This window comes from Grampus griseus (genome assembly GCF_964374135.1).
Source record: "Grampus griseus genome assembly, chromosome: 4".
NCBI lineage: Eukaryota > Metazoa > Chordata > Mammalia > Artiodactyla > Delphinidae > Grampus > Grampus griseus.
The window spans coordinates 114,945,678-114,971,586 of record NC_138997.1 but is presented as its reverse complement, the minus strand read 5'-3'; the positions used below and the strand labels follow the sequence as shown (position 1 = coordinate 114,971,586).

The 25,909-nt window shown below is 37.8% G+C and overlaps 1 protein-coding gene and 1 long non-coding RNA gene across 2 annotated transcripts in view; one reads left to right on the top strand and one right to left on the bottom strand.

Moving 5' to 3' along the window:
• Positions 1-2,937: 2,937 nt before the first annotated feature.
• LOC309822157 overlaps positions 2,938-25,909 on the top strand; it is a 163,660-nt gene continuing 140,688 nt past the window's right edge. Inside the window, exon 1 of the long non-coding RNA XR_014296710.1 lies at positions 2,938-2,986. This is a non-coding gene — a long non-coding RNA (uncharacterized lncRNA). The remainder of the gene's footprint in view (positions 2,987-25,909) is intronic.
• Positions 21,222-25,909, bottom strand: part of ENPEP (glutamyl aminopeptidase) — a 109,320-nt gene continuing 104,632 nt past the window's right edge. The window contains exons 19-20 of the mRNA XM_082653865.1: positions 23,028-23,106; positions 21,222-21,998 (exon numbers count right to left, since the gene is read on the bottom strand). Coding sequence (XP_082509991.1) covers positions 21,852-21,998; positions 23,028-23,106 — 226 coding nt within the window. The 3' untranslated portion in view covers positions 21,222-21,851. The remainder of the gene's footprint in view (positions 21,999-23,027; positions 23,107-25,909) is intronic.

Below are 25,909 nucleotides of genomic sequence, written 5' to 3'. Positions count from 1 at the left end.
TTAGAATATAATTTCCTAGAGACTTTGATACATTATTATAGCTATAAAAGCCTATGGTTAACTCCGTGCATTAAAACAACAGTGAAGAAATAAATACATACTATTTCAGATGGTATAATGGAAAAGAAGAGAGATTCAGTGTGGAATACACTGACCATTACCAGGGATTCATGGGTCACCTATCCTCTTTATTCATTTTTAAGTAAAGCAAGATCAAAACCATCAATTCAATAGCACAAGTATTCAGACTGCATTTCTTTAAAAAGTGTTTTGGGGAATGCAGTTTGGAGAACATCTGGCCCATCGACATGCAAATAAATACTAGTAAATACTTGACTTGGAGGTGCTAATATTGATCACTTATAGTCTAAACATGTCACATAAGACTCTAAAACTTTTCTTTAGCTCTGAGCTCTTATGATGGTTTCCCACTGATTAAAAAAAAAAAAAAAGGCAGAAATGCCATTCCTTTCAGTAAAGGATTTGAGGGAACTTTTTAAGGACATAGGGTTTTTTTTTAATTTAACATAAATGTAATTAAATTATTGGGGAAATTTTTTCTTAAAAACAAACACTAAATTATGAGCTAACCTGGATCTTATATATCTTTGTATCCTCAGATTCTAACAGTATCCAGCACCAGGTAGAAATTCACTAAATAGGAATTGAATTAATTATTTTACAAATGAAATAAAACAAATATTAAAAAAATTAGCATCATTAGTATTATTAAGTTTGGCATTAATTCAATGATAACTCAGTATATTTTGTTTTCAAGGGTCAAATCTGTATCATTAAACATTAACATTTTATAGGTAATTCAAAACTTTATACAGTTAGGCACAGTTGTATAAATACTATTTATTAACTCATATTAATTTTAAATTAATATTTAAATTAATATGGAATTAATAAATGTTTTTCTGGTTAAAATCCCAAGCATGAAATATATCAAATAGGATGTAAATGAACTGTTGATGTCAAGTCACAAACAGCTAAAAAATAGAAATGTATAATAGAAATGTGAATAGGTCTGAACATCTGTCACATATTGCTAACTAGAGTAAGTGTCTTTGTTTAATTGAATCTGGAGTTTATTTGCACTTATTCCAGACACTTGGAAACTAGCTATTGTTACTGTGATTGTTGGTGAACTTTTAATGGATCAGATGCTATGCCAATTTTAATAGGCAGTAATTTTTGGTCTAAAAGTATGAATGTGTGAAAATTAAAACAAAATGGAAATGCTGACAGATGTTCAGCTTGAAGATCACTACCTTGGACTTTATCTTGTGTTTTCAAGTTCTTTTCTCATCAGATGCTGTAAGAAAACCTCTAAACAGCTCTTGAAATGACAGTACATCTTCGCTGAGATCTCCTTCTTGAATCTGCATATTTTTATTCTCAAATTATGTTAAATGTCCAGATCTACTCTAGGACTACTAAATATATAATAAGTAATACTAATTTACTAAAAAGAATTGCTCCCTCTAGTGAATTCACAGTATTACTTCAATCTCTGGCACGGTTGCACTGAGTAATTTAACAAATGATAGAAATGATAATGACTATTAGGTTGATGATAGTGGTCTGGCCTGCTTTTGCGGTATTAACTTTTAATGTTTTCTGTGCTTGAATATAGGGAAGTTTCATAATGATCAATTAGAGCTGCTTTCTGGATATTTCAGAACACTACATTTAAAAAACCTGCATCGAAAAGATAATTTATTTCTAAAACTCTTCGGATTACTTTGAAACACATTTGGTGCCAAGTTATCTCCAGGGCTATGACCATGTTAACTTCAGCAAAGTAAAGAGGGTGATTTAAAGCAATTGTCCTAATAGTTAGATTATGGTAGAGTAAGTTTAACTAGAAATCTAATTCTAGACATACTGCCTGTCTTTGCTCTGATTGCCATATACCTCAGAAAAATTAGACATTTTTAACCTTTTTCCTCTCTGCTAGTCAGAAATGCTGTGCAACCAATGATACAGATATAAAAATATTTGACATTCTTTGGAGTTTCATTTAAATTTCTATTACAATACCTTAAAATAAAGTAAAATAGTCGGGCTGCTGTGAAAGGAAGAGCACCATTTAATTCTCAGTTTGTTAATGCAAGACCTGCCTGGCCTTCAAATAATTCATTTTAAATCACAGGAAGGAGAAATTAAAATTGTGAAGTCATGCAGGTGATTACATTTATACAACTAATTAATTTAAATGTGACAATAATAATAGAGCAAAACAAAACGAAATCAGTCAGGAGACTCACTTTTCTTTCAAAGCAGGATTCTATTTTCTGGGGAATTTGAATTACCTGGATAATTATTTCTCTACTTGACCACTTTGCCTAAACAGGCAAAACCTTTTTACAGTGTAATTTCAGTTAATAAAACAGATGGTATGGGTTACCAATCCCATCATATTATTCTCTGTATCAATAATAACAGAGTGACTCCATCAAGTTTTATGTAGTTTTCACCTTCCAAGTGCTTAGCAAACATTAATTTATCATCGCAGCACTCCCATGAGGAGGTAGGAATTTTTAATAAATAAAATATAATAAAATATATTCTAGATTGATTTACTTGAAAGCACCTGTGAAAGACAAACAGAGAAACTCTAAAAATTAAATGATTATATTAATTATATGAAAGAAGGTAATATTGTTTTATGACTAACTCTTCTTGGAAGTCATTTCAGGAGGAACTCATGGGCGTTAAGGGGCCTGTCAAGGTTTTACAAATTTCTCTTCTTTCTCAAGTGAAGGAACCAGTAGCGACTTTTCCTTGGAGACATGACTGAGCCCAGGCTAGGTGCAACCGTGGTCTCGCGAACCCTTGCGGCCGGCTTTTCCCGGTGTTCCCCGGACCCCCGGAGCAGAAGCCCCGCCCCGAACGCCGCCGCCGACCGCGCCCGCGCCCCCTTCGGCCGCTCGCCCGCTGGGTGAAGCGGGGATTCCGGTGCCGGCAGCCCAGTTAGGTAGGTCATGCTCAGGGTTTCAGTCACCTCTGCCTTTCTCGAGCCTTCCTCCCTTCCCTCCAAGGCCAACTGCGCCACTAATTCTGAAAAGCCTGCAGCTTCGTCCTCGCCCCCGGCCTCTCCGCGCGCACCTCTTGCTCCTTGCTCCGAGGTGGAGCGGCGCTCTGAACTGGAGGAGGCCTGGGCCGGAGCGGGAGGCCCGCGGTCCTGCGCGCGAGGCCGGCCTGGGACTGGTGGGCGGTGGAGGGCGAGGCGGGCCCCGGGCCGGGTGTGCGGGCGCCGGGCTCGGCTCAGGCCTTGCCAGCCTGCGTCCTGTCGCGTCGCGACCCCGGCGCGGCCGGGCCAGGAAGGAGCGGAGCAGACGGTGCTCTAGGCTTCAGAGAACGGGAAGGGTATCCATACACCGGGAAGGCGAGCGACGCTTGCGGCCTTCGCCGTCCCACACGTTCCCAAACGGTGGGGCCTGATTACAAGTCGAGGGAGACGACCTACGTCCAACTGGGCGGAGAGTGACCTCCGTCTTACTCGCAGTCTGCAGTTCGTGTCACAGCTCTCAGTGACTTTCCCAATTCCCGGGCTCTGTCCTTTGTGGAAACTTAAAGAATGGCTGCCCCTGAACGTACTTAAAGCTTTCTGGTTGTCCCTGTGTGGAGTGTTGAACGTTGGTTTGCTCCAAAGCGGTTGAGCTATCACTATGGGCAAACCTCACATCCCAGCACCGCTCGTTGAGTGACGATGAGTGTCCAAAGGTGACATCGGTGCCTTTGTAGTAGTAACTGAGGAGGAAGAACATTTTATTTACTTATTTATTTAAATTTCATAAGTAGAGAGAAATCAAGGGTTTGGTTGAGTGTGTAAGAGTTCAGAGGAAGGAGAAGGGCGGGGGTATAAAACCAGAAGACATTTATTTGGTATATTCCCGGCCTTTCTCTTGCACTGTCCGAGAAAAGGGCCCCCTTTGAAAAGATGAAATGAGATTCAGGGAAGTTCATTGTTTCTCAGATGGAGAAGATATTTCTGTTTTCCTCAGAATATTTCTGCTTTTGATCACCCTTGATTTAGGGAGATAGAAAGGCTAAGTACGAATTGGACTTCATTTCATCAAATCTATCTGTCTTCATTGAGGTTTTGTTAGCCCTTTCGTTCCTTACAGTTAAATACGGCACCCCTCTCCCCCCGCCAATGGTTCAGATATAGCCCATTCAGTTAATAGTCTATCTCTGTCTACAAAGAATTTGATTTGATTTTTAAAACTACACATACGGAAAAGAATACAAATAAAATGACTATTAAGACTCAAAGTGGGGGTGAAATTATTATTGGCTAAAGTTGATTAGCATATTTGGCTCTGAGCTTCCCCGTATTCCTTGGACGAAATGTATTGATACTTTCTGCTCAGACTGAATAGTAAAAGAACTAGAAGGCATTTTGGTTTCTGAGAGGGCATTCTGTAAAATCCTTAACCTGCCACTAGAGGCTGCTCTTAATTCTTAACATGAGAGGACTAATCACAGTCAATAAGGAACGGGAAGTTACTACTTTGGAAATTGCATTGCTTTGCTATTCACATGTTGATGTCTTTTTCCCACTAACAGTTCTTTCTTTTAAGAAATATTGTTATTATCATATATTTTTGGGCTCATATCAATTCTGTTTGTTTGGTTGTTGGTATCCAAATAGAAGGAAGACACTCTTACCTTTGGCTTTTACTCTTGTATTTCAGCATGGTATGTAGGTAGGCCTGGGTTGCTTTTGGTTGCTATTACTGAATTTCCTTTTATGCAGTTAGAAAGAAAACTCGCTTTTTATTAAGGCACAATTCATGACCAAAATGCATTGTGTCTATCACTTTTCTTATTAACCATTATGGTGAATTAAATGGTTATTGTCATTTACCCGCTGTCTTTTTTAATAAAATAAGGGATATGCAGAAAGGACTTTTCAAATAGGCAAGATATAATTAGGTCTCAAATAAGCAAAGAACGAATGAGTACAAGGTGAAGATTTATGAAAAGTTCCGACAGCTGAGAGAGGCTTTATTTCTCATCAGAGGCATATTGCATTCAAAATATTCTAATTTCTGACAAGTGAGATCCACCACTTAAGTGTCATATGGCAAAGTATTAAGCTGAAACATGAGTTTTAAAGTAAACATTCAGCTTTCAACATGATATACAAGACCTGCCCTTTTTGACTTCCAGGTCTCATTGCAACTTGCAAAGGGGATGGATTTTAGCATTTATTGAGCTCCTGCTATGTGCCAATTACTAGGTGTGCTAGGTGTTTTATGAACAGTTATTTCATTTTATCCTTACAAGTCTTATGGAGCAGATATTAGCACCTTTTTAAAATGAGGAGATAGGCTTAGTGAAGATAAAAATAACTTGTTCAGGATCCAACAGCTATCGAGGGGTGAAGCTGAGATCAGATCTGGTCTGGTTGATGACAAAGCCATCTTTCTAATTCATCGTGCTTGAAGAAGTTTAGCAAGAACAAGGGTACTATTAAGGAATCATTCATATATTTGATAAATAGTTCTTAAATTTTATTTTCATCAGTTAAGTTCCATACTTATTCAGATTTCCTTCATTTTTATCTATTGCTCCTTTTCTGTGTCAGGATACCATATTGCATTTAATTGTTATATGTCCTTGAGGCTCCTCTTGGTTGTAACAATTTCTCAGACTTTTATTGTTTTTGATGCCTTTGACAGTTTTGAGTACCAGTCAGGTATCAATATTTTGTAGTCCGTCCCTCAGTTGCAATTTGCCCCATGTTTTTCTTATGATTAGATGAGGGTTCTGGATTTGGGGAGAAGGACCAGAGCCGTGACGTGCCACCTCATCACATCATATCAAAGGTGTATACTAACAGCATGATTTATCAGTGATGTCGACGTGGAACACCTGGCTGAGGTAGTGTTTGCCAGGGTCTCCACCTTAAAGTTGCCTTTTTTCTCCCTTTTCATGCTGTACTCTTTAGAAGGAAGTTACTATGCATAGCCTGCACTTAAGGAGAGGGAAGCTATGCTCCACCTCCTTGAGGGTGGAGTATCTACATCAATTATGTGGACTTCTGTACAGGATATTTGTGTACTCTTCCCCATTTATTAATTTATTTAATCACTTATTTATGTCAGTGTGGACTCATGGTTATTTATTTTATACTTTGGGTTATAATTCAGTACTACTTCATCTATCAGTTAGTCCAGCTTTGGCCATTGGGAGCTCTTTCAGTTGGTTTCTGTGTCTCTCTCTTTTACATACCTCCATGATGGTGATGCGCTGTTTTGTTTTGTTTTTGAGCACTTCCTTACTTTCTGGCATTATAAGATGCTCCAGACTCATCTTGTATACCTCCTGCCCTAGTCCTAAGATCAGCCATTTTTCCAAGGAGTCCTGGTTTCTTTTCTTGGAGAACAGTATTAGAAATCAAGATATGGGTGCTAAATGTGCTCAGTACTACTGGGGTGTTGTTGCTTCTAGTCTGTCAGCTGACAGAACAAGGAAAGCTATGTGTGTATACTGACCTCTCTATATACACATATCTATAAATATCTCTGTATGCAACCATCTGTCTCCGTATGAAGCTAAACATGAGTTCATACTGATGCCTCAAACTCGAATCCATTTATCACATGGATCATTCTAGCCCCCTTCCCTTCCTTATTTGTAACCTCTCATTCCCATAGTGCAAAACCTGGCTCCCACCATCTGCCATCCATTTGCTGAATTGTTCAGTTCCACCAGATATGTATAGCAGAGTCAGAATTGTTAACCAGAACTTCTATGGGAAACAACTTTATCAACTAAAATACAGTGCTTATATATAGTTTCTTCTGCCCTTAGTCTTATAGAATCCACTCATTTTCACAGTTACAGAGGTCAGCATATTTCCCCCCCCCCCCATTCATTGAGGTGGTAAATAAATTTGTAATTTTTGGTCACATTCTGTATTCAATCTGGGATCCTCTGACCTCCTAAATGATTTTTTTTTCTGATTTGCACACATTAATGTTTATTCTTTGTACTGTAAAGTTCTGTGGGATTTGACAAATGTAAGGGATATAGATTTTTCAGGTATAGATTTTGGAGGCATCTCTGTATATACAACAGTTAAAGTCATGCAGGCGTGGCACCCCAAAGGGTAACATGTGGAATAAAAAATAGGAAGGAGTACAGAACCTGGGAAACATCAACACTTAAGGGGCAGGTGGAGGAAGAGAAACCAGAAAAAGAACAAGAAAGAGTGGTCAGAAATGTATGAGAGAAAGAGAGAGAGCTCTAAGGAAGCCCAGGGAGGAGGATGTCAAGAAGGAGGATGTTACGGGTTCAGTTGTGTCACCCCAAAAATTCATATGTTGAAATTCTAACCCCCAGTACCTCAGAATGTGACCTTATTTGGAGATAGGGTCTTTACAGAGGTAGTCAAGTTAAAGTGAGATCTTTAGGGTGAGCCTAATCCAATATGACTGGTATCCTTTTAAAAAGGGGAAATTTGAACACAGAGATACACAGGGAGAGTGCCATGTGAACATGAAGATAGCTATCTAAGCCATCAAGAGAGGCTTGGGACAGATCATTCCTCCACAGCCCACAGAAGTAAACAACCCTGCGGACACCTTGATTTCAGACTCTGGCCTTCAAAACTATGAGACAACAAAATTCTGTTGTTTAAGCCACCCAGTTTGTAGTACTTTGTTATGACAGCTTTGGCAAACTCATACAGGAGTGGTCAGTTATCTTGATTGTTAATGATTGTTCACGTAAGATAAGGAATGAAAACATGCCCATTGACTTAGCAGGAACCATTTCAGATGCAAAAATTATGATGTGGTGGATTGATGAGTGAATAGTAGGTGACCAAGTAGAGACTAGTCATAGGCTTTTGCTTTAAATAAAATTGGTGATGCAGGAAATGAAGGCAATTTGTTGAGTGAGGCTCTCACCACTTCAAACTTCCCACTTAGTTGTACTTGATTCTCTTTCTACTTCTAAACACCTTACAGTAGAAAAATCAAATTAGTATTTCTAATTCTTTATTTTCAGTTTTTTTTTTTTTTTTTTTTTGCGGTACGCGGGCCTCTCACTGCTGTGGCCTCTCCCATTGCGGAGCACAGGCTCCGGACGCGCAGGCTCAGCGGCCACGGCTCACGGGCCCAGCCGCTCCGCAGCATGTGGGATCTTCCCAGACCGGGGCACGAACCCGTGTCCCCTGCATCGGCAGGCGGACTCTCAACCACTGCGCCACCAGGGAAGCCCTATTTTCAGTACTTTATTTCTCTATTAAAAAAATTTTAGTGGTTCTGCCATGACTTTGTTAAAGTAAAATTTGTTAAGTAGAGCACAGGGTGCTGGATGGTGAATCATGGTACAACAGACCAGTAGAGAAACTGGAAGAGAGGAGTATATTGCTCACAGGTCCTGGAGGAAATACAAGGCATGTCTTGAGGGGCCGCATGGGGAGGTCAAGGCAGAGTGCGGACAGAACAATAGGAGCTGGGGAACATGCTTTCGTAAGGGTTCATGGGTGGAGTGCTTTGTGGTTCCCTGGGCTAAGGCAGAATTGGTCAGTTCCGACCGAAAGCAGGGTTTTGGTAAGTTCCATGGGGGTTTTATCTAAGAAACACACAAGGTCCTAGGAGGAGGGTAGACTGTTGGTTACAAGGGCTATTGAGGGAGTCATATCAGGAACTTAATTTGTGACTTTGTGGGTTGTTATCTAGGGTGTGTGCTTGCATGAGGGGCTTGTATCAGTTTAAGGTCCCTCTAGGCCACTTGGTCAAACAAAATGATGCCGAGGCAGCAGTACCATGAAGTAGTTTACCTGAACTCTTGACAGTTTCCTTAGTTGCCTATGGGATAAAGGCCTCAAGTTAACTTTCAGGACTTCACATATTCTGGACCCTATACATAAATTCAGGTTTGTGATCCTCGTCCCTTCCTCTCTTCTACATTATATCAAGTTTATTAAAAACTCTGGCCTTTTCCCCCCAACTTTGTTGTGTTCCTCTAGCTGTATCTTACTCATCCTTCAAGATAAAGTTTAAGGCCTAATTCAGTTAGGACTTGGCCAACTCTTTTTTTTTTAGTTTAATTTAATGTTTTTTTTTTTGGCTGCGTTGGGTCTTTGTTGCTGCACGCGGGCTTTCTCTAGTTGTGGCGAGCAGGGGCTACTCTTTGTTGCGGGGCGTGGGCTTCTCATTGCGGTGGCTTCTCTTGTTGCGGAGTGCGGACTCTAGGCGCCCGGGCTTCAGTAGTTGTGGCACTCAGGCTCAGTAGTGGTGGCTTGTGGGCTCTAGAGTGCAGGCTCAGTAATTGCGGTGCACAGGCTTAGTTGCTCTGTGGCATGTGGGATCTTCCTGGACCAGAGCTCGAACCTGTGTCCCCTGCATTGGCAGGTAGATTCTTTTTTTTTTTTTTTTTTAACATCTTTATTGGGGTATAATTACTTTACAATGGTGTGTTAGTTTCTGCTTTATAACAAAGTGAATCAGTTATACATATACATATGTTCCCATATCTCTTCCCTCTTGCGTCTCCCTCCCTCCCACCCTCCCTATCCCACCCCTCCAGGCTGTCACAAAGCACCGAGCCAATATCCCTGTGCCATGCAGCTGCTTCCCACTAGCTATCTACCTTACTACGTTTGTTAGTGTGTATATGTCCATGACTCTCTCTCGCCCCGTCACAGCTCACCCTTCCCCCTCCCCATAACCTCAAGTCCGTTCTCTAGGAGGTCTGCGTCTTTATTCCTGCCTTACCCCTAGGTTCTTCATGACATTTTTTTTTCTTAAATTCCATATATATGTGTTAGCTTACTGTATTTGTCTTTTTCTTTCTGACTTACTTCACTGTGTATGACAGACTCTAGGTCTATCCACCTCATTACAAATAGCTCAATTTCGTTTCTTTTTATGGCTGAGTAATATTCCATTGTATATATGTGCCACATCTTCTTTATCCATTCATCCGATGATGGGCACTTAGGTTGTTTCCATCTCCGGGCTATTGTAAATAGAGCTGCGATGAACATTTTGGTACATGACTCTTTTTGAATTATGGTTTTCTCAGGGTATATGCCCAGTAGTGGGATTGCTGGGTCATATGGTAGTTCTATTTGTAGTTTTTTAAGGAACCTCCATACTGTTCTCCATAGTGGCTGAACCAATTCACATTCCCACCAGCAGTGCAAGAGGGTTCCCTTTTCTCCACACCCTCGCCAGCATTTATTGTTTCTAGATTTTTTGATGATGGCCATTCTGACTGGTGTGAGATGATATCTCATTGTAGTTTTGATTTGCATTTCTCTAATGATTAATGATGTTGAGCATTCTTTCATGTGTTTGTTGGCAGTCTGTATATCTTCTTTGGAGAAATGTCTATTTAGGTCTTCTGCCCATTTTTGGATTGGGTTGTTTGTTTTTTTGTTGTTGAGCTGCATGAGCTGCTTGTAAATTTTGGAGATTAATCCTTTGTCGGTTGCTTCATTTGCAAATATTTTCTCCCATTCTGAGGGTTGTCTTTTGGTCTTGTTTATGGTTTCCTTTGCTGTGCAAAAGCTTTGAAGTTTCATTAGGTCCCATTTGTTTATTTTTGTTTTTATTTCCATTACTCTAGGGGGTGGGTCAGAAAGAATCTTGCTGTGATTTATGTCATAGAGTGTTCTGCCTATGTTTTCCTCTAATAGTTTGATAGTTTCTGGCCTTATATTTAGGTCTTTAATCCATTTTGAGCTTATTTTTGTGTATGGTGTTAGGGAGTGTTCGAATTTCATTCTTTTACAGGTAGCTGTCCAGTTTTCCCAGCACCACTTATTGAAGAGGCTGTCCTTTTTCCACTGTACATTCCTGCCACCTTTATCAAAGATAAGGTGTCCATATGTGCATGGGTTTATCTCTGGGCTTTCTATCCTGTTCCATTGATCTATCTTCCTGTTTTTGTGCCAGTACCATACCGTCTTGATAACTGTAGCTTTGTAGTATAGTCTGAAGTCAGGGAGCCTGATTCCTCCAGTTCCTTTTTTTGTTCTCAAGATTGCTTTGGCTATTCGGGGTCTTTTGTGTTTCCATACAAATTGCGAAATTTTTTGTTCTAGTTCTGTGAAAAATGCCAGTGGTAGTTTGATAGGGATTGCATTGAATCTATAGATTGCTTTGGGTAGTAGAGTCATTTTCACAATGTTGATTCTTCCAATCCAAGAACATGGTATATGTCTCCATCTATTTGTATCATCTTTAATTTCTTTCATCAGTGTCTTATAGTTTTCTGCATACAGGTCTTTTGTCTCCTTAGGTAGGTTTATTCCTAGATATTTTATTCTTTTTGTTGCAATGGTAAATGGGAGTGTTTTCTTGATTTCACTTTCAAATTTTTCATCATTAGTATATAGGAATGCCAGAGATTTCTGTGCATTAATTTTGTATCCTGCTACTTTACCAAATTCATTGATTAGCTCTAGTAGTTTTCTGGTAGCATCTTTAGGATTCTCTATGTATAGGATCATGTCATCTGCAAACAGTGACAGCTTTACTTCTTCTTTTCCGATTTGGATTCCTTTTATTTCCTTCTCTTCTCTGATTGCTGTGGCTAAAACTTCCAAAACTATGTTGAATAAGAGTGGTGAGAGTGGGCACCCTTGTCTTGTTCCTGATCTTAGTGGAAATGCTTTCAGTTTTTCACCATTGAGGATGATGTTTGCTGTGGGCTTGTCGTATATGGCCTTTATTATGTTGAGGAAAGTTCCCTCTATGCCTACTTTCTGCAGGGTTTTTATCATAAATGGGTGTTGAATTTTGTCAAAAGCTTTCTCTGCATCTATTGAGATGATCATATGGTTTTTCTCCTTCAATTTGTTAATATGGTTTATCACATTGATAGATTTGCGTATATTGAAGAATCCTTGCATTCCTGGAATAAACCCCACTTGATCATGGTGTATGATCCTTTTAATGTGCTGTTGGATTCTGTTTGCTAGTATTTTGTTGAGGATTTTTGCATCTATGTTCATCAGGGCAGGTAGATTCTTAACCACTGCGCCATCATGGAAGTCTGGCCAACTCTTTAAATTACTGTTTAAGGCCAACTTTTGTTTAAAATATCAGTTTAAAGCTAACAGTTTCTGTTTACTAATATACATTTAAAGATGTATCTTCAGAGGCAAATAGTAGAAAATCGGGAATATTTCTGAAAAATGCTAGTCAAACAGCCCTACTTTTATCTAAAAACCTCACATAGTACATCGGTTAGCTGATGTGGTTGAGCAGATATAGTTTCGTGCAGCCCTGGGATGGACTCCATGTTGGTGTCAAGTTTCAATCCATCAACAGTTTGTATGCCTCCTTCCTCCTAGCTGAATTCTCAGCCAACTGAGACAAATAAGGAGTTATTATAGATAAAGACTAGGTTGGAGGACATAGCTTCGTAAGCAGTAAAAGTAACAAACCCAGAGAATTAGGTAGACGCACCACTCTGCCACGACTCCCTGGGCAACTTCATGTCCACTTCCCCTACCCCACAGGGAGCCTTTATTGCTAAGTTTGTTTTATTTCTGAAAACGTATCAGAACATTGCACTCTCTGGACAGGTAGACTCCTAGAAGAGAAAAGAAGTATGAATTGACCCAGGTATGCCCCAAATATGAGGGGAGAAGTGAGTAAAGAGACAGAGAAGGGTCCTACTTCTAAATATGAGGGGAGAAGTAAAGGGGCAGAGAAGTGTCAGTACTTTTGCTCCGTTAGAAGATACCTCTGCATTGAAGGACACATTAGGTGTTGGAAATACATTCATTTCTAACATTTGGGGAGAAAGAAAAGGGATTCTTGCCAGAGAAATTTCCTAGGGACTTATAGCACTTGCATCAATAGTCTTGAAAACTTCGAGAAAGAATCTTTCTCTTCTACCATCTCTGAAATAATCCAAAGATCACCCTAATTCTTTTTTTTTGGCTGCATTGGGTCTTTGTTGCTGTGCACGCACTTTATCTAGTTGCGGTGAGCGGGGGCTACTCTTTGTTGTGCTGCACGGGCTTCTCATTGCGGTGGCTTCTCTTATTGCAGGGCACAGGCTCCAGGCTCACGGGGGCTTCAGTAGTTGCAGTATGCGGGCTCAGTAGTTGCGGCACGGGGGCCCCTAGAGCGCGTGGGCTTCAGTAGTTGTGGCTCGCGGGCTCTAGAGTTTAATGTCCCCTGCATTGGCAGGCGGATTCTTAACCACTGCACCACCAGGGAAGTCCTTATCACCCTAATTCTTGAGTTTGCTTTGTGGATAGCTACACCCTTGACTTAATATTTATAATTTCCTATTATCTATTGACAGTGTCTGGCTTGAAAAATATTGGCAGTTAACAAAACAAGGCACAACTAAAACTATGGCCGTATCTGTAAGGTGTATATGAAATCGAAGTGCCCATGTTGGAACTTGTATACTTAAATCTTATTCTTTATTGTTTCAAATTAAAGACCCTCCTTCCCCAATACCAACATGAAATATGAAAATAAAAACGTCCACGTGAGAGAATCTAAGCATGGCAGTCAGAACCAGAACTTAGGGTAGATTCTGGGGCAGTGTTACATGCAGCATGAATTTGGTGAATGAGGTTAGAAGATCAGATCCCAGTTGACCACTAGGACTCTTCTCAGCTAACTGCTGAAAATGTTGTAGATCCCATGTTGCTCTGTTCTGTTCTCAAGTTATGACTGCACATTTGATTTAAAAGTTTAACCTAAACTTTGATAATTTATATACAGTCATTGACTGATCTTAGCTGGATCCAGAGTGTAGTCTATCACTGTATATTTGAAAGAAAAAAAAAAGCACAGCCCTTTACTTACCCCAAATTATGCATGTGTTAGTTTACCAGGAATTTTGTCTAAATTTTTTATAGCTTCCTCCTGGAAGTATTTCAAGTTTAGACGTTCCTGAAAAATCAGAGCATTGAATCTCCTTATTGTCATGTTGTGGGTAAATTTTTCAGGAACAGCATACATTTATTTGAGCTTTTATTGATTCTTATACCTAGACCTTTAATTCCTTGGGTAGGAATCATTTACACCACTCAGGGATAATCATTGTCATAATGTTGACATAGATCCTTCCAATTATAATACATCTTTAATTTATCTTGAAGTGTTGATTGCAAAGGTATATTAATTAAAGTTATAGATTTTATGATACTGTATCAAGAGTTGTTTTATTTTTTCCCCTAAGAGAAGATAGCTGAGGAGGAAGCTTAGCAATATTTTCTTTAAATCTTTTACAGGCTAAAACAACTGGAGCCATGCTCTACATCCTATAATTTTGGACCTTAATAATTAGCCTATGTGTTAGATGCAAAATTATCTATCTGGGAAAATCTTACCTTTGTACAGTGGTTCTACTTTTGGAATGGAAGTCTGTTCATACAGCTGCTTCTCAACTTTCATAAGAATATGTCAACATTTCTCTCAGTTTGTCTGTTAAAATAACAGGAGAGAAAATCTGTATTCAGACTCACTACTATTTTGATAAAACATCAAAACTCAGTTGAAAATAGTATTTTTGAGAGGTTATCTGAAGAATATATAGTCCATTTCATTTGTCTAGAAGTCTTAAAATTTAACTTTGGATTAAGTCAGATATCAGTTAGCTGAGAATTGACTTTTGAATTTAGCAAGTCCTGACCTCACAAACGCACTTTAAGTGGAATGGTGGGGATTAAAGCCCGATTAGAATGGGCTCAAGGGAGAAATTTTAGATGAACCTAGACAACTCTGTTTTGTTTTGTTTTTGTCTTTTATTTGCTGATAAAATCTTGGACATAACAAATGCTGTATAATATCGGTTGAATGAATAAATGAATATCTCTAAGTATTTATCTAAAAGGGATCCCTGATATTGGAATTGCTAGGTCTGATGGCATACCCATTTAAAATCTGATAGTCTCTGCTAAATTCTCCTCTAAAAAAGAATGGACAACTCTTTAGAGAAATTTGCAGTAAGTAGGAGAGATCTGGAAAGAGAAATAGGGTTAAGAGATTTTGGGAGGGGAGGTTATTTTGGGGGAAAATAATACCATGGTTCCCTCCTGATGCAAAGAATCCAGTAGATAAGGAAACACTGATGGTATGAGAGAGGACGTAGATTTATTAGTGCAGTGCTTTGGGAAGTTGAACAAAGATGAGACCTAGTGCATTGGCCTTAGCTAGGAGCTCAGCTGTAATGGAGGAGAAGGTAGAGCATATGGGAATGGGAATGCTGGTATCTTATTCTGGTGTACGGGAACATCATAATTTATTTAACAAGTTTAGTAACTGCTATAAGTTTTTCACTTTCAGGAGCTCTGAGGTGAAAATCCTTTCATCCCTGTATACCATGTGAATGTCTTTATATAGCATCTAAAGGATAAATCTCTAGAAGCTGTATTGCTGGGTCAAAGGAAAAGCATATTTAAAATTGTAAAATATGTTGCCAAATTCCCATTTAAAACACTGTTCCAATCCACACTGCTACCAGCTGTGGTGAGAGGGCCACTTCCCCATCCCTGCATCAAAGTGAATTTTACCAATCTCTTTAGTTTTGGTTGATCTGGTAGGTGAAAAATGGTATCTCTGTTTTGATTTTGTGTATTTGGGGATATTCTTTCTCTATTTTCAATTTCTGGGTGGCTTTTAAAAACATCTTATTGAGACATGATACAATACCATAAAATTCACCCGTTTAAAGTGTACAATTAAATGATTTTCAAAGTTCATATATGTTATATCATGTATCAGAATTTCATTCCTTTTCCATAATATTGCACTACAGGTATATACCATCTTTTTTTTAATCCATTCATAATTTGATTTGTTTCATTTTTGACTATTACAAATAATATTGCTATAAACATTTGCATACAGCTTTTTGTGTGGGCATATGTTTTCATTTTTCTTAGATATATACCTTGGAGTAAAATTGCTGGGTCCAACACTAACTCTATGTCTACTATTTGGAAGAACTGACAAACTTTTCCAAAGCAGCTGCAGCATTTTAAATTCCTACAAGCAATGTATGAAGGTTCCAATTTCTCCATATCCTTGCCAACAGTTGTTATTGTCTGTCTTTTTTAGTATTGCCATCCTAGTGGGTGTGAAGTGGTATCTCATTGTGGTTTTAATTTGCATTTCACTATTGGTTTGTAATGTTGAGCATCTTTTCATATACTTACTGGATATTTGTTTATCTTTAGAGAAATATTTATTCAATTCTTTTGCTCATTTTTTATGGGTCATTTGTCTTTTTATTATTGAGTGTAAGAGTGCTTTATATATTCTGCATACAAGTCCCTAATCAGATATTTGATTTACAAATAGGGTTGTCATCACTTTCCTGATCGATTTACTTGCATTTTTAATTTTTATTTTTTAGCAGTTTTGTAGTTTTTTAGGTTTATGATGCATTTTGAGTTAATTTTTGTGTATGGTGTAAGAAAGTGGTCCAACTTTATTTTTTTGCATGTGGATATCCAGTTTCCCAGCATCATTTATTGAAAAGACTATTTTTCCCCACTGTATTGCTTTGTCAAAAATCAAATGACCATATACATAAGTATTTATTTCTGGACTCTCAGTTCTATTCCATTGACCTATATATCTGTCCTTATGGCAGTATCACATTGTATTGGTTACTGTAGCTGTGTAGTAAGTTTTAAATTTGAGAAACGTGAGTTCTACAACTTTGTTCTTACTTTGAAGATTCTTTTATTTATTCTGTGTTCATTTCAATACGAATTTTATGATCAGGTTTTCAGTTTTTGCAAAAAAGCAAGCTGGGAATTTTTAGGGATCATGTTGAATCTGTAGGTCAATTTGGGGAGTATTGCCGTTTTCACAGTATTAAGTCTTCCATTCTATGAACCTGAGATGTCTTTGTCTGTTTAGATCTTTACTTTTTTTTAACAGTGTTTCCTAGTGTTAGGTCTACGAGTCTTGAACTTCTTTTGTTAAATTTATTCCTAAGTATTTTATACTTTTAGATGGTCTTGGAATGTAATTAATTTTAATTTCATTTTCTTATTTTTCATTGCTAGTATATAAAAATACAATTACTTTTTATATATTGACCTTGTATCCTGCAACTTTGCTGAACACATTTAGTGGTAATCATGTGTATGTTTGTGTGTCTGTGTGTGTGTGTGTATTCCTTAGGATTTTCTATGTGCAAGATCATGTCATGTGATAATAAAGATCATTCTCCTTTTTCCAATTTCTATGTCTTTTATTTCTGTTCCTTACATAATTTCCCTTGCAAGAACTTCCACTACAGTGTTAAGTAAAGTTGCAAGCGAGAACATCCTTGTCCTGTTACTGATCTTAGGGGCAAAGCATTCAGTCTTTTACCTATATGTATGATGTTAGCTGTTGGTGTTTCTTTATTTTTTTTTTAATTAATTTATTTTTGTCTGCATTGGGTCTTTGTTGCTGTGCGTGGGCTTTCTCTAGTTGCGGCTAGCGGGGGCTATTCTTCGTTGCGGTATGCAGGCTTCTCATTGCGGTGGCTTCTCTTGTTGTGCAGCATGGGCTCTAGGCACGCAGGCTTCAGTAGTTGTGGCACATGGGCTCAGTAGTTGTGGCTCGCAGGCTCTAGAGCGCAGCCTCAGTAGTTGTGGCCCATGGCTTAGTTGCTCCATGACATGTGGGATCTTCCCTGGGCATGGCTCGAACCCGTGTCCCCTGCATTGGCAGGCAGATTCTTAACCACTGCGCCACCAGGGAGGCCCCCTGTTGGTGTTTCATAGGTGCCCTTCATCAGGTTGAGGAAGTTCCCTTCTATTCCTAGCTTGTTGATTGTTTTATCATGAAAGGGTGCTGGATTTTGTCAAATGCTTCTTTTGCACCATTGGTATGATTATGTGGTTTTTGTCCTTATTCCATCAACATAGTATATCATGTTGATTGATTTTCATATGTCAAAACAATCTTGCGTTCTTGGGTAAATTCCAGTTGGCACTTGGTCATGGTCTTTCACCATTTTTCTTTGTTGCTAGATTTAGTTTGCTAATATTTTGTGGAGGATCTTTGTGTATACATTCGAAAGGGATGTTGACCTGTAGTTTGGGGTTTTTTTTCCTTATGATGTCATTGCCTAGTTTTGGTATCAGTTTTGGTATCTGTGATCTCATAGAATGAATTGAGAAGTTCCCTCCTCTTCTATTTTTTGCAAGTTTATGAAGGATTGGTGCTAATTTTTCTTTAAATGTTTGGTAGAATTCATTAAGGAAGGCATCTGGTCCTGGGCTTTTCTTTGTGGGAAGTTTTTTGTTTTTGTTTTTGTTTTTATTACTAAATCAATCTCTTCAGTTGTTATAGGTCTGTTCAGATTTTCTATTCTTGAGTCAGTTTGATAGTTTGTTTTTCTAGGAATTTGTTCATTTTGTCTAAGTTGTTGACAACACTAATTTGTTGGGGTATGGTTATGCATATTCTCTTTTTTTTTATCTCTGTAGGTTTGGTAGTGATGCCTCCTCTTTCATTCCTGATTTCAGTAATTTAAGTCTTCTCACTTTTTTCTTGGTCAGCCTAGCTAAAGGTTTGTCAATTTTGTCGTTCTTTTCAAAGAACCAATTTTCGGTTTCATTGTTTTCATTCTGAAATTCAGGCTAACAGAGCAGCCTCTATATGAAACATTGCTGGATGTAGGGTGGCAGAAGAAAAATGGCAAAACATGTGCTGACTCCTTATATTTCTGCCTGAAATCAACATAGATCACTTTTATTCATATTTCACCAGCCAAAAGCAACATACCCATGTTAGACTTCAGTGGGGTAAGATAATGGAATTCTCCCCAGGGAGGGCCAGTGACTATTAATGAACAATAACATAATCTGACACACTGCCTTTCCTTAGTGCCTTTAGTTGCTTAGGTTTGGTTATTCCTGAACCCAACTTTATTCTCCAAACGGGTGTCTTAAATGGGGACTAGGCGATATCATAATAGTAACAATAATAGCATCTAATGTTGAGTGATTATCATTTCCCATACATGCGTCCTTTACATGTATTTTTGCATTTAATCCTCACAACAACGCAGTGAGGTAGTGATTATTTTTATCCCCACTTTATAGATGAGGAAACTGAACAATAGAGAGATTAAAGGCAAGTAGTTGAGATTCAAACTCAGGTCACTTTAATTTTAAAATGCATGTTTCTACTTTAATATGTGGTTAAGTACATAGATTCTGGTGATAAACTGACTAGGTTCAAATCCTGGCTTATGCCAGATACTATTTTTTGGCCTTGGGCAAGTTTTGTTACTTCTCTGTCTGTTTCTCCATCTGTAAAATGGCGATATTAACAGTACCTACCTCATGGGGTTTTTGTAAAGTTTAAATATATAAATTGATGTATGTGGAGTGCTTGCGTGTAGAACAGGGCTTGGTATAAAAAGGAGGTTGATATTATTAGAGTATTAGTATTATTACTACTATCACTATTATCATTATTTAGCAAAGCTTTGGAAAGCTCCACTGGTTATCCTGCTTTCTTCCTTCTGTTCCCTGCTTCTTAATCCCCTTTGAGAATTACCATTCTAGATTTTTGTTCCCACCTAATATTTATCTATTTTTGGATTAACACTTCACCAACATGGAGGGTAACTGTAGGAGTACCATTGTCTTCAACCCAGCTGTATATCTCTGCTTCCCAGAACTTCCCTGCTGGTCACTTTTATATTCATAGTTTATTATTTAAACTCCTACTTTATATTTATGGGGGTGCACAGCAATGATCTGCAATATAGAAATAAACTGCCTAGGGGGAGGCAATCATTATTACTGGCACTGCTTCTTGCTACATGACTTTGCTGATCATTTCTTCCAATTAATTCTTTAAAGTTGATGGTTTACCGTGGTTTAATTTTGGATACAATGTACTAAATTTTTTCGTTGTAAAAATCATGACACAACCAAGAAAGCACAGTAGCAAACTGTTCTTGGCATAGATCTGTCTACTGGTCATCAGCCTTTTAAAAACCAGATGCTGTTTGAGAAAGGCCTGATTAGCTAGTGGTGTCATAGCAAAGTGTGCACAGTTCTTTTTCACGTGGGCTAAAGAGAACTAAGCAATTCATTCTCAGTTTTAGTGCTTAAAGTAGAATGGAACAGAATGACTTGTAGGCAAGTTGGAATCTGTTTCATTTACCATCCCCCTCAAATTTATATTTTTCTTTTAAGAATTTATTACATAAAGCAGAAGGATAAACGATCCCACTTCCTTATTTGTCCACTTGATACAATACATAGACTTCAAGTGCTGGTTTTGATTGCGGTCAATTTGAAGTTAGGGATTTTTTTTTTTTCCTGATGATTTATGATGTTAATGTGTTTTTTTCTTCTGAAGTAATTTAAAATAATACTTTAAAAGTTTTAGTCTGAAAATTTCTTCTTTTTTTGTCTTTTTTTCCCCTCCAGTCTACATTTGAATTTGCCAGTTTAGCTATGTGGATTGAAAAGTGATAATTAAGAGACAGCGATAGGAAAGGTTACAAAATTTGAGAGTCCTTGATTAGGGCACATTTTTATGTAAAGTCAAAGCAAAGATTTTGATTGTTCCCATGTGCTTCAATTATCATCAAACCAATCTTAAATTATCTTATACTTCTGAAGGTTCCAAATAAATTTAGATTTCCAGATATAGCAGATTGGAACATAGTAATTTACCATCTTTTCTGCCTATTGGACTTGTATTGTGGATCTGCTAGGCATCGAGTGCCATGTTAAACATGTTCTTGCCACCAGCTTCTACAAAATTGATGTCTTTAATCAAGTCATGAATATAAATTTGATCAGTGCTATTCTGTATGGATTAGGATCTAAGGATTTATGCATAAAAGTTATATATAAGAAGATATATCCTCACATATGCAGAGTCATGTTGGAGACATCCATGGGTTTCCTCATTTTCACACTTAGATTGCTAGGTTAGGTCAAAGCTAAATTCTAATTCCATATAGTTTTATGGAATAATCAGCCTTCTCTCTTTCCTAATCAGTTTCCAATTATTTAGCCCTTTTCCCCTAAAATCCATGGAGTAGAGTTAAGCACTATCTTCCCTTTAATTTCATAGCTTATTTGAAGGAGCTTTGTAGGGAATGGAGCAAGATGACAGAGTACCAAGCATGAAAAAGACTGGGTTCTTGAATCTTATTTGCCTCCAGCTAAACTATTTGGGGGATGCTGCAGTCATTATTATTCAAGAGTAAAGTGACACTGGAAAACAATGTATTTTTTCAAGGTAATCGTTCAAATTTATTTTAAAAGGAGAGGAGAGTTCTTTTTTGATATTATGGGAACAAAGGCAACAGTCAGGCATTTCTTTGGCTAACTCATGCAATCCTAGAGTAAAATATAAGCCCAGGTTACTTTGATAGGATTTAAAGGAGTAAAAACATATGTGAATACAATGATACTAGATCTGTGTAATTCTGAATAATAAAATAAAGATTAAGATGATACTATTGGTCCCTCAAGTACTGGTATTTAAACTTTAAAAATCAATCAAGAGAGAAGATTAAGTGGTTTTTCTTTGGTACAAAAAATGTAAAGCTAAGACCAAATTGTTCTATTTTCACAGATTTAAGATACAAAGAATGATATTTAAAGACATTAAAATGGCTCTTAAATTCTCTTCAGTTTGTAAAGAATCTCCTATGAAGTACACTTAGAAGAAATCCCTGAGTACCTTAACTACTCTATTAGTATCTTCATAAACAAAGAGGAACAATTTAAAGTACTTAGCAAAAGCAGTATCTATGTATAAGACTCCCTCCAGAGTGCTTGTAAATTAGGCCACCAAATATTTAACGGGAGAAACAATACAGTCACAAAATTAAAATACGATAATTTGAACACATTAACCATTCAAATCAAAAAACCAGTCTCTTATGGTGTCTCTGTTTTGTTTTAGCCATTCGATATTGTTTTTCACTGTTTCCAGCACTTGCTTCCTAGGTTTTTCTCCTGCTCCAGCTTCTGGATATCTTTTGAAAAAGCTCTCCATCTATAAAAGAGAAGGAAATAAGAAAGTAATTTTAAGCCCAATTATTCTTCAAGGATTTTCTTTACACGCTGGATTTATTTCCTTCTTTCCTGGACATTCAGTATCACTGAATAACACTGAGATACATTTTCTGGTGCATCATTTAGATTGAGCCCATCTCTCAGATTAGCAATCATTACCCATGGCTTTTGGACACCTGGCAGCATGTCACACAAAAAAGGCCCTGATGTATTGGGGAAGGAGAGCAGCACACTGGTGGCTGGCATGCTCTTTCTGCTGCTTCGGGTTTCTCAATTTTCTGCACATTCCCCAAGGTGTTCCCTGGAAAATCTGGTCTGTGAAATGATGGCTTTGCTTAGCCTTTCATTCCAGGAATCTGGAGTATTTTAATACGCGTTCAGTTCATTTATTGAGGGCTCATCAAAAAATATCTGTTAAACTTGGTTCGTTTTCCCTCTTCCCTCCAAAATCCTCCCCCAAACTCCACCATAGTAGTATTTGTTATTTATAAAAATAAGGATTATTCTGTTTCTTAATACAGCGGAATGTAACATTCCAGTATCTAATACAGGTACTGAAAATTCATACAATCTCTATTTGTGCAACATTAATGAACATTCCCTACCCCCCTGGGAATTGAGATATTTGAAATCTGAAAGATTTGGGCTTAGTTTTGAAATTCCAAAACTATGAATTCAGAAAGGAATCAAATCTTGACCAGCTTATCCCAAGATTACATTTACCTGGAAAGGGGAGACATACTGTTCATGCTTTGGTAAACCAAATGGTTTCATGGAGCCTTCTAATCCTCCCAAGGCCTCACGTTTCTCAACTTTTAAACTTTATTTATTTCTTGGTTGTTTGAATTTTTTTCAGTTTAGAAAAAACTAGGTGTACATTTAATTATATATAAGAATTATTTCTTTTTTCTTGTCTTCTGGGATCTGAATAGAGAAAATATCACTTCTCCTAGAAAAAAAATTAATTCTGTTCCTTCCTTGACAAGTATAGAGGAATTTATCTTCATACCTGCCAGAGTTGTAGTTCAGTGTTGAATGGCTCTGCTATAGTGACAATCCGGCCAAGGTTTCTGTCATTGAGTGTATATCTGAAGAGAAATTTAGGGGAGGAAAAGGGTATGTAAGTGCCCAGAACTTTAAATATTTTCTCTAAATGCAGACATATCCTTTTTATTTTGGGAGTTTTTAAAAAAGTAATTTTCAAAGTACAGAAAGTACAAAACAGAGTAAGTAAACATATTTAATTTAAAATCCAATTCAGGAGAAATTCTCAGCAAATTCTACACTTCTTTTTGTAGACATATCCACACCACTTACTCAGAGATGGTAGACTGCTTATTACATTCCCCAAATCTGTTCTCCTTTTTTCCTGCACACATGAGAACCACAGTCAGATGACATTTCTCAGCCTTCCTCATAGCTAGGTGCAGACAGGTGATCTAGTTCTCATCAGTGGAATATGAACAAAAGTGATATATTCGGGGCTTCCTTGGTGGTGCAGTGGTTAAGAATCCGCCTGCCAATGCCGGGGGCACGGGTTCTAGCCCTGGTCCGGGAAGATCCCACATGCTGCGGAGCAACTAAGCCCGTGTGCCACAACTACTGAGCCTGTGCTCTAGAGACCATGAGCCACAACTACTGAAGCCTGTGTGCCTAGAGCCCATGCTGCGCAACAGGAGAAGCCACCACAATGAGAAGCCCGCACACCACAACAAAGAGTAGCCCCTGCTCGCCACAACTAGAGAGAGCCCACGCACAACAACGAAGACCCAATGCAGCCAAAATAATAAATAAATGATTAATTTTTTTAAAAAAGAAGTGATATGTTCAACTTCCACCTCCTTGCTTAAGTAAAGGGAAATTGCTTGCCTTGGACTTTTTTTTTTTTTTTCCCCTCCCCTTTTTCCAAACTTCAACCACACAGATAGAATAAGGTCAGACTACCCTAACAACTTGGAATGCTCATTTCAGGAGACCAACCTGAGTGAGAAATAATTATTTATGTCCTTTAAGCTGCTGCATTTCTGTGTTTCTGTTACAGCAGAATAGCTCTATCACCTTTATCCTAACTAACACTTCCTGTCTTCCTGCAGGTACAGGAATTTGAATATAGGCTATTTATTCTGCTTTCAAAAAGCTTTATTAGCTGCTTGCATATTTGGGGTTATGATCTATATCAGTCTGCTAAGCAAAGACACTTGAAGCTGGGTGCAAAGATAGCACTTTCGAGATAATATTCTATTCCTATCTCTTTTGCATTTTCTCTCTTAAAGAACAAGAATCAGAAATTTCTTTATAGACCAAAATACAAATCATTGTAATACAGGTAAAAATTTCATCCCAATTAATCACAGTGTAAGAAAAATAATCACAGGAATTATGTATAAACCTTGAACTGCTGGAATGTTGGGGAAAGATAAAGGAAAATATATCAATATATAAAGAGGTAAACAAACAGGAGAAATTTTACATTTAAAATTTATCACATAACAGAAGCAGAAATCGTGAAATAAAAAGTAATAAAGTTTGTCACATACACATTACAAAATTTTATACTAAAGAAAAACTGCCATAAAATTAAAAATTTATTATTTTGTTTTAAAAATGGCAAATATTTTCACTATAAAAAGAACCCTTACAGATTGGTAATAGGGAGAAATATGCCAACATGAAATTAGTGAAGGAATGAATCAGCAGTTTTCAAAAGAAACGTAAAGAGAAAATGTATTAATGGAAACAGATGAAATGTTCTAATAATTATCCACAATTTCAGTATACTAGGTCCAGTGTTCACTCTTATCACAGACACCATTGAATTTAAATCCATTATGTCTTTCATCTTTCTTCTCTTAGAAATCTAAGGCAAGCAGTTTCCCTTTACTTAATGTCATCAGCCATTATTCAAAATGTAAGAATCTCAGTCATCTATGCTCAACACTGTCCTTACAATGTGTGTACCTCCTTGCCTCTGACTTAGCTGTCTAGAGCTGCCCAACCTCTCAAACCCGCCACCTGACCCTCTGGAACTGCCCCTTTACGGGGAATACTACTTATTTGGAGAATGTTTATTTTCCCACATCCTCCATAGCACCAGGTCAGAAAGGGAATTGGTGTGGTCATGCTCCCCATTGTGGATTCCCAACCATTATTCCTCCACTCTCTCTTTAAGAACCTCTGTTCCTTCAAGTTATTCCCCTTCATCTCATTTATGATACACTTTGGCACCTGACTCCTATCATCCTTTCTACTTCAGGCCATGATTTCAAGGTCCACATGGATGAAGATATAACAGCTTAGCGCCTTAGTTTCTTGACCTCCTCATTTCCAATGGTATTTTCTCCACTCTACTCCAGCCACCAATTCCCATCATCATACCTTGTGATTATCCATAGGTACTCTGACTCTAAAATTATTAATTTATGCATGCTCCATGACATAATTTACCATTCACTTTCCACTATGACCATTCTTTGACGTTATCTGGATTTCTGACCCATTGACCATCCCTACCCCTACTTTCTTCTGGATCATCAGCTCTTCCTTTGCTTTCACTTGTTTCCTTATATAGTTTAGATTCCATGGTCTACCATTTTCAGTAACATTTTTGCATAAGCCCTAAGCGCCCTTATATTTCAGTAATTTGAGTCTGGCAAAACTCCAGCTTTGGGTGAAATTAACTGCTCATTTCCTTTGTTTGTACCACGTAGACACATTCTGTCAAGGGAGGTCACCCAACATTCCCCATATTCTATAGATACTATATATATATACTATATACTATATATACTATATACTATATAGTATATGTATATATACATATACTATAAATTCATGGCTGTCAATCTTAAATGGGCCCTTCACATTGACAGTCCTGCATTATCCTGGTCAACT